General features: G+C 45.0%; 1 protein-coding gene across 2 annotated transcripts in view; it reads left to right on the top strand.

The window, feature by feature from the left end:
* The window catches only part of roraa (RAR-related orphan receptor A, paralog a), a 209,064-nt gene that overhangs the window by 192,206 nt on the left and 6,897 nt on the right, over window positions 1–9,961 (top strand). For both annotated transcript variants that reach the window (XM_019875940.1, XM_019875941.1), the window contains 3 exons: window positions 4,404–4,489; window positions 6,859–7,000; window positions 9,501–9,896. In XM_019875940.1, the coding sequence (XP_019731499.1) occupies window positions 4,404–4,489; window positions 6,859–7,000; window positions 9,501–9,896 (624 nt within the window). The remainder of the gene's footprint in view (window positions 1–4,403; window positions 4,490–6,858; window positions 7,001–9,500; window positions 9,897–9,961) is intronic.

Genomic DNA, 9,961 nt, shown 5'->3' with positions numbered 1-9,961 from the left:
GGCGCGCGCGCTTTTTTTGTGTGTGTGTGTGTGTGTGTGTGTGTGTGTGTGTGTGTGTGTGTGTGTGTGTGTGTGTGTGTGTGTGTGGCCCTGTGTGAATTCTACTCAAGTCCTTTATAATGTAGCTGAACAGAACTGGTTGCGCAGTCGGAGGTGAACTACACGGATGCATAATGCAGCATTATTACATATGAAAATTTTCTATTGTAGTCGAGATTTTAGCAAGCATCATGGAAGTTGACATGTTTAATTTTCTTTCACGGGCCGCATAAAATGATGTGGCGGTCCAGATTTGGCCCCCGGGGCCTTGAGTTTGACACCTGTGGGTTAAACACTTACAGGGCACTTTATAAAACATTAGATAAAAGATAAAGGAGAGACCAAAAAAAGTAGTCTGGCGGCTTTAACCAAGTAGCATGTGGATGCCGTGTTACTACCTCTCCGCTTCTTGATAAGATCACAAGTCATGAAAAAACAAAAACGTTGGACCGTATCGTAGTGCTATCATTATTTACTTCTCTTTGTCTTTGTGATGAGAGCTCAGCTGCCACTTTAACCTCCTGAGTGGGGTTCACGATCCATCGTATAGATTGTGATTTGCCGTTGTCGAAGTATCTGTGCTCGTTATCGGAGCAGTTTTATCAGGACCGAGCGCAGACGTACAGATACCGATGTTGGTACATCCCTCGTTCAATATGACATGCAGTGTAAGCATACTCAACATTGAGAACTCCAGAACCATGAAATTGAAGGGACCAGAAGGGCTTTGAGTGGAGCGCAGACCGCTCCGCCAAGACCAAATGATGACGCCATTGATCACTGGCAATGAACTAAATGAAGCAGTCAAGTATGCAGATAAGCCATTTGTAAAACGATACGGCTCTGAATATAAAACATGTTGTGGAAACGACGGTTTCACTTCAGACCTGGAAGGTGGTGGTCAAATGCACGATGACGAGCTGCAAACGGAGAAGACGACCTGAGAGCTGCGTTTGCTCAAATTGATCCAAAATTCCTCTGTAATCCTGCGACAAACACGACTGACCCAACTGTACTGGTTGCATCGAAGAAGTGCACTTAAATTTGGCTCTGTTGTTTCAAAACATGATGATCAACAATCAATTCCACGCAGTGAACAAAATTGTTAATGATCAGTTAATCAAGGTAGGCCGTTTAGGATTATCGTTTATAATCTGTAATTTTGGCATTGTTGTCTTGTTTAAATCAATCGGGATCTATTAGTCGGTGTGAACCTTATTTATGAGGGTAGACATGTTGTTCCGTACCAAAGTCATCCAAACACACGTTTGTCCGCCCTCAAATTGTTCCCACAAAATTGGAAGCGCATATTTGTCCGACCTGTTTTCAGTATTTTGACAAATTAAGATCCAGAGTACATGTCCAATGTAGTCCAATCAATTTATTCAAGAGTTGCATCACATTCCGTTTTTCTCCATATTTTGGATTGTGCCTTCATGGTGTGTTTGATTTCAAATTGTATTCTCCTTTTCTTCTCCAGCTGCACCTCTTTTGGAAAGCAGCTTATCCCGAGTGTGGAAATAACTATATGTTCAGACAAGGAAGCGCACAGCCTCCCTCAGCTGGTCCAGAGACAAACCTTTTTTACTCTTGAGTGCTCTCCACATCCAGCAGCTTATGCAGCGCTGGAGTGAGAGGGTGCTAACCGGCGAGGATGTGTGCACCGAGGACCTTCCCTGCTGCAGATAGCGCTTTTGTTTGTGAGGTTCGCTTTTGTGTGAGGATGCGCGCCGCGCCTGGCCTGGCACCGGCCTGCCCCCGTCTACTTCCACCGCTTTCACCTGATGTGGCGCGGCGTCAGGCCCCAGCGAGCACCCGGCCAGCTCGGCTTCTTACGGAGAGATGAAGGCATCTCGTTGCGCGGCGGCAGGGAGGGATGTTAAGGTGGGGGGGAGCTAGCAGCAGCCTAAGCCTGGAGCGATCGCAGGCTGGAGCTCAGAGCCAAAAACCTGTGGGCCAGATCGGGTGGGTGGAAGCCTGGCTTAGGCGGGGAGGAAAGCGTAGCCGCGGCCCTGCACTGCCACCCACTGGCACGGGCCTGCCACTGCACCCCATTTGGCTGGCCACAACCACAGCTAGTCATAATTACAGCACGCTTCAGTTGTTGTGAGTGCATGTCAGAACAAATTATGTAAGTAATGAGGCTGAAAATGCTAAAGGAGTCGAAACACACTGCACTGCGAATGCACATGCAGGGAGAACACAGAAACAAACAATGGAGTGCGCCCACACGGCAACGGGCCCATTTGCCATAACGAGCGACCGTTCACGATGAGGGAAAGATTAATTATGAATTAACCCTCTCAGATAGCGTTTCAAAGCCCGCCCCCGCCGCCTGGATTTCACAATAATCTGTGCCGGCGAGGTGCATCGCCCGCCATTGTGTGCGAGAATCACAAATGTCCGGACGTGTTGTCTGGAGGAGGGTTAATTGTGCACCATCCACCACTTGCTTTTGTTCATTCTGCTAAAATGTAGGCTAATTCCATGTAAACACGACTGGTCTCGTTGACTCCAGCAGCGCAAGGAGAACAGACCCAGATTGGTGAATGAATAGACTGGAGCGCGGCTATTAGTTAGTGGATTACAGGCTCCGTGGTAAGGGTCTCTCCCGGGCGGGCCTCGGGGACAAGGACGTGATCCACATGACACACTGGAGGCTCCTGGGTGGCTGATTAAAATGGGCAGGGATCTGTGGATTGAAGCCCAGCAAAAGTACTTGTGAAGTGATCAAATTGGCATCAAGAGATTGCTTGTTAAGGTGTGCAAGGGCTATAAGGAGCTTGGCGTAGACATGGGGCTTGATCATATGGAGAATTAGGCATGGCTGGAGGGAAGAGGCTGATGTAACGCTCCGACATCACAGACGGAGCACTGCTTCTTAATTATCTTTTTTTTTTTTTTTGCATCTTATTAAGACAAAAATCATCATATTCCCCCTTAATTGGTGCACCATTTCCCCGCGTTTGGATTGGCTGCTCAGAAAAGGCCATTGCATCGTGAGAAAATATCCCGAGGTGACGTTTCCTCGATTTAGATCAGATAGTGGATTTTGTCTGGCGCTGCTGTCGGGACGATGGGGCTAAGATGTGGGAGATGTTGGGGGTGCTATCTTAGGTTTTTTTTCCATCCTTATTAATCGGGCCAGTCTAAAAAAAATGTATTTTTTGTCAGGGGTGATTTGTTTTCCAAGGTGGAGACCCTGTGGGGGCATTCGTAGTGCCTTAATAATAATTAATTTGCTGTTTCCACCTCCCCTACAAAAAAAAAAATAGTCAATCTCCATTTTGCAGAAATCCACCTATTGTGGGGGATCATGGAACCACGAAAAGTGAGAGAACACACATCAAGAATCACGCCCAAAGATGTCGATTATGAAATGAACATCCAGCCGTCGCTTTCCGTAGGCGTAAAAAGCAGGACTGAAGAGGATCAATAATCTTCGGCAAAAACTTGACTGATCTGAAATACTGTTTTTATTCTTCTTTCAAATTGACAGTGTAAAAAAAAAAATGGCTTGGGACGATCCAGACAATGTCCAACGGGTGGCGCCATTAGTTTCTATTCAAAAAAAAAAAAAAAAAATGGCTTGAGACGATCCAAACAATGTCCAATGGGTGGCGCCATTAGTTTCTATTCGATACTTTGGTGTGGTTTACAAGTCAGATAACTTGGCTTGTTGAGGTGCGCTTGAGCAAGGTATTGGTAGCTCGTAATACATTAATGTAATCTTTGGCAACCCCCCCACCCCCCTATCTAATGTAACAATTGAATTATACTTTTCGAATGTTGCAGTGTGAAATTTAAAAAAAAATGTCTTTGCAATATTATGATGAAGTCTCACTTCGTAACTCTGGCTGCAACTCTCAGAATAGATCAGTGCAGTTCTACGCCGCTTAAAAATGCGACCCAAATAATTAATTTGCTATTTAAAATGAATACCTCTCTGTCAACGTCAATCAAAAGTGAGCATTGTTTCCTTGTGAAAGTGAAAATTTTGAAGACGGGGCTTGTATTGCATTAGACTGAGCTGGCGAATGTGTAGACCACATCAATGTTTGGTTTAGGATGCTAATTGACACCGCCTTTACAATTTGTAAGGGCCTAAAAGTTTCCATTGCTTTCTCGCTCACACAATGCACACAAACTCTTGCACCCGATTGTAAATATTCCACTAAAACTCTGTGCAAGCAAGCTTTCAAAAGCTTGCGGATGCCATGTTTTTTTCGCAGCGCCGCGCTCTTTTATGTACCAACATGGAGCCACAGTGAGGGTGTTATACAGTGACATGTGACAGCGAAATGTATGACTTAGTCTTTTCTCACTCTCTCTTTCGCTCTCTTGTTCTTTTCTCACCCGCGCAGCTCAAATCGAAATAATTCCCTGCAAGATCTGTGGAGACAAATCATCAGGCATCCATTACGGCGTGATAACATGTGAAGGCTGTAAGGTAAGCTTCGAGATGCCGTTCGTCGCCGTGGCAACGAGTGTAACGACAATTGGTTGCAAAAGCAGGAAGTCAAGAAAGTGGCCTGCTGAGGTTGTGAGACCGACAATGAAGTGTGAACACACGGTGGTCAAGCACTAAAGCGGAAATAGCAAAAGAGCCAAATTCATTTTTTGAGTCTCACTTTTCGCTCCCATTTCAGGGACACACACACACACACACACACACACACACACTTTTTTTTTTGGCTTCTGTTCCAGCGCCTTCTTGAGCTGAAATGATCAAAAAGGAGAGGCTTTTGAATTAGAGCAGATTGTTGGCTGCTTGCAACATTGTGTTGCCGCCATTGAAGTCGTCTTTTGTACTGTTTCAAATGCGCCAGCCATTCACACGGCGAGGGGAGTTTTGTGCTGAGAGTGTATTCTTGTCCCCGCGCTTGTCACCCGGCACATCATTAGCATTCCTACGCCAGCCCGCACCTTTCGTTGTTTGCGCTCGCCTACCAGTGTGCTTGGGCTCGTACGTATGTCTGTGTGTATGTGTGTGTGTGTGTCCACATGTAATTGTGCATTTGAGGGTTTCTGTCAGCTTCTCGCGCAGTCGCTAGGAAGAACATAAACCTCAAGAATAAACTGCCGAAATATCTCCTGAATGATTGCTAATTAGTCGAGGCGCCGAGACCTTTAATGATATGTATGAGTACAAAAGTTTAGACCATAAATCATTGCGTTATTACAGAGTGCTGCGTGTCGCTGGCCGTAATAGCCTCTTCCCATAATGGCTTCCATTATAAAGCAACTTGGCAGATGTCAGCTGTTTTGTTGTAATTAAACAGCCAATGAGCGGCTAATTAAGACATATGTGTATGGAGCAGTAGAGTGGGGCATGTTAATGATGTGCTGGAATCAATTCATTAAGTCAAAGGATGAGGAATCCAGTCGGTGTGCAATGCGTACGCGCTTGCGCATGCCAGATAATAATCCCAATGAAGGAAGATTCCGTGTTATCGCATCGGGCCAAACATGCCACCCTCGTGCTTGGACGCGCACCCTTACCGGCATGCCAGAAATGACAGCGTCACAGCCAGAAAAATATCAGAACAGCGGTGTTATTATTACCTTCTTAGAGGAGGTTATTTTCAATGGTGGCGCTTCTTCCGTTTGTGTGCAATTATTTAATTTCACTTTTGTATGGTGGGCAACCATTAAAAAAAAAAAAAATTCAAAGAAGAAAAAAAAAGAAAAAAAAATGTTGAGAGAACTCTAAATTTCATGTCAGGTTCGAATCAAACCGAGTAATGTTTTTAAGAATCCCAGAATCGTAGACACCAGACAAAACTCCATAAAAAAATGTATTCACTAAAAACACACCGACAAAGTAGAAACAGAAATCTCTGGTCAAATGTAACCAAGGAAAGAAAACAATACATGAACAAACAAAAAGCGCTTGCAAAGGCAAGGAAGTAAGTAATCCGAGAATACCAAACGAAATGTCAAGAGTCCAAATTCACTCGACAAAACAAAAGCAAGATCGAATAACGATCGAATAAAACTAAGAATATACTTACAAAAAACATAAAACCACAAGAACAAAAACTTCGAGAGCAAGAGCGAGAAGGAGAGGTCTCGAAAATCAGTACTTGAGCAATAGCACTAGCAAGGGCAACGATAATCCGACAAACCGCTGACATTTTGTCAGTTCTTAAATACAAGGCTCCGTGATGACAACATTGGCAGCAGGTGTGCACACTGGAGGATTCGCTCCAGTCTGCCACCTGCTGGGGGACGCAAGAACAATACCATGACATTTCAAGGCAATAAACTGATAACATTTTACGTTGGGCAATTCAAAAAAAATTTTTTTTAGGTTTTACTGTTGTGAAAATTGGTTTTCCTGCATTTTCAGCAAAGAAAGAAGCATTTACAAACCTAATTGTGCATTTTCAGCAAAGAAATAAACATTTACAAACCTAATTGTCTCTTGTATTGTCCCCCGATTTAAAAATCTAAGTAAAGTGCTAACATTGTTGCCATAAATGTCAATAAATTAGATTTTACAGTTGCTCCAACTCAAATGACTGTTTTTCGTCCCCCCCCCAAAAAAATCCAAGTTGTGTTTTTTACAGCATAGGTAAGGTTTCCAAGGATCACTTTTGGTGTAAATCCACACATCGATGATATCATCTTTCGACAAACTATTATGTCATTTAAAAGTTGTAACTTGTGCTTCTGTAGGTTCTTGTTCCCTCCAATCCAGAAGAGATTGTAATTGTAGCTCCTATTAAGATCACATATCACATCCTTTTAATCACCGGGTTTTGCAATCGCCCGTGCTTTCAGTCTTGAGCCGATGTCGCTTGCTTTCCCGCGCAGGGCTTCTTCAGGAGGAGTCAGCAGAGCAATGCGGCCTACTCCTGCCCCCGTCAGAAGAACTGCCTGATTGATCGCACGAGCCGCAACCGCTGCCAGCACTGCCGGCTGCAGAAGTGCCTGGCGGTGGGCATGTCACGGGATGGTGAGTACTTCACGGGTCAAACTGGAAAACGCTGGGTGGATGCAACTGGGGAGAAGGTGAATACCTCCGCTGAAAGGCAGACGTGGCCAAAGGACTCTCTCTCTCTGTCTGTACTTATTGAAGATAAGATATAGAAGCATTGATACTTCTCTTAAGGTCGGGTCTAAGATTGGATTTGGGCAGGCTGAAGCGAGTCGCCATTTTTTTAAGTTTTGTGTAATGCAGTTGAAATATAATGTAGCATAGAGAACGTTGGTGGTGACTTGGAAAAAACGAACTAAAAAAAAAATCTGTGACACCGCAAAACTGGAACCCACAATGGAGAAGGGGTACTTGCTCGCCTTGCGATGGCTCTTCTCGCAATTAGCACTTTCCCATTGGCAAAATCAAAAATGTATTTCGTCATGTGAGTTTCACATCCAAATACACGAGCCACCACCACCACCCCGACCCCCTTCATTTCCATTTTTTTCTTATTGCTTGTTACTGTATCTTGTTCCAACTCAAGTGTTCCGTTTTCTGTGTTTTATTTTAACCGTCGACCCGAGGTGATGCCGTGCAGTAGAAAAGTGGTCAGGCGAAGGATGCTTCAGAACGGTCCTGCTTTTAGACAAGGTTGTCAGATTGTATTTTGGGTTGATTTTGTCCTTGGCTTGATTGTTGCCGGGTTCGACAACTTCACACCGGAATGGGTCTGATTGGCGCAGAGCAAAACCATAATGCGGTTTGTAATCAGAATGTTGTGTTGTCATCCAATGTGTACACAGACAAGGGTAAGCCTCATTTTAATTCATGCTAGACATGCACATGTATGCATATTCATGAATGCCGTACACTCAGAGTACATTAGCACTTCGGAGTGCCTTTGCTGACACACACACACACACACACACACACACACACACACACACACACACACACAATCAGGACAGATGAAGGTGACTTTTGTCTTCGCTCAACACATACAAGCCCATCTGCATGAATTCCCCTCTATGTCTGCGCACACACACACACACACACACACACACACACACACACACACACACACACACACACACACACACACACACACACACACACACACACAAGCACACGCGTTGACCAGCTGACATAGTTCCAAGACCCTGGAGCGCCAACCAAAAAAACTTTCTCTCTCTCTCCACAGTGCTCATCTGTCTTGAAAGTGATTTTATCTGCAGCGTAGACACAGGATTTATTTTTTCTTCAAAGGAGGAAGAGTTCAGCCAAGAGTGTGACATAATGTGATTTGTTCTCTCAGGCATTTCTTGCACGTCAGTGTCGTGAAACTTAACTGGATGAGAGAGACGGCCACATTAGAACAACACAAAAATCGTAGTTTATTCAATAAGATATAAAAATAAACCCTATTTGTGTTTAGAAGTGTCTGGAATACGACATTCTGCCTTGGGGGGCTAGCTACATCATTCATAATTCATTCGCTCACATGACGCTTCATTCGGGATACATATACAATGTAGTGGATCAAAAATTCTGAATTCTGAGTAATTGAAACAATGCAGATTATATTATTTGAATAATATCTTTATTCTTGTGGTTGTAGTTTGGGAGGTACTTCACACCTGTGACCTGGAAAAAAATGATGCTACTTTGGCTAGCATGTTTTTTATGGACACACATCACCACATGTTTGAGCCGCAAAAATAATAGCTGCTTAAATTTTTGTGACAGGGCTTTTCCACACACCACAACAACAGGGCGCTCTAATGCAGCCACGCCAGCAAAATGCACTTCTACACACACCGGCTGTCATGTTTGACTTGAAGAAAATAATTAGCTCGCTCTTTCGCTTTGTCTCGGCGGCGCGCACACACACATCCTACGAGGCGCTCTCAAGCAATCAAGCCAGCCTGAAGCCCTTGTCGACACATGCCCTTCTTTGTTCCCCTTGCTTGCCCTTTCATCTTTCTCGGTGTGACGTATGCACACTTTCAGCTGTCAACCAGGCACTCTAAGGCAGCCATGCCACAGACTAGCAAGCTAACAGCTGGTTGTATAGGCGCTGGATAACTGCTGACGTGAATGAAGGCTCTCAAGTTGTTATATGGTGGAGGAGGGGTGACTCATGCCAGGGCCCAAATGTGTCACTGGGACCCGTTTTAGCCACGCCCAAAAACGCTGGAACACTGAAATGGTGAAAAATCATTCTTCACAATTACATACTACATAGCTCTACTTTTTTTTTTTTTTGCAATTATCTTCAAACATTTACAGTCGATTTCGAAACAAATCCCTGAATTCACTTTACAAGGTCTCAGCTATAACAACACATGATCGGCATCATTCTTATTTTACTTTGCGCCTCATCACATGGAGGTATTTCTCAAATTTCTACCCTCTCAGTTGTTTACCTTTCTCACGAGAGAGTGAAGATGTCCCTAATATTGAGGCCGTAAGTGCATTTCTGCCCATGTCACATTTTATCACTCTTGACGATTCACCTTACAACGTTGCCTTACAGCGGTGAAATTTGGCCGCATGTCCAAGAAACAACGAGACAGCCTCTACGCTGAGGTCCAGAAGCATCGGCTCCAGCAGCAGCAACGGGACCACCAACAGCAGCCCGGGGAGGCGGAGCCTCTCACACCAAGCTACGGCCTCTCTGCCAACGGCCTGACGGAGCTCCATGACGACCTCAGCGGCTACATGGACGGCCACACCCCCGACGGCACCAAACCGGACTCGGCCATCAGCAGTTTCTACCTGGACATCCAGCCCTCTCCGGATCAGTCCGGCCTGGACATCAACGGCATCAAGCCCGAGCCCATCTGCGACTTTGCCCCCGGATCTGGCTTCTTTCCTTACTGCTCCTTCACCAACGGAGAAACCTCCCCTACCGTTTCCATGGCAGAACTAGGTGAGATGCGTCTGAGAGAATACGGGAGGGGGGGGTCGACGAGAGGAGAGACGAAACAATGAAGG

This window comes from Hippocampus comes, unplaced genomic scaffold (genome assembly GCF_001891065.2).
Source record: "Hippocampus comes isolate QL1 unplaced genomic scaffold, H_comes_QL1_v1.1 scaffold142, whole genome shotgun sequence".
Taxonomy (NCBI): domain Eukaryota; kingdom Metazoa; phylum Chordata; class Actinopteri; order Syngnathiformes; family Syngnathidae; genus Hippocampus; species Hippocampus comes.
The sequence above is the reverse complement of the archived record's forward strand: the minus strand, read 5'-3'. Positions and strand labels throughout refer to the sequence as shown.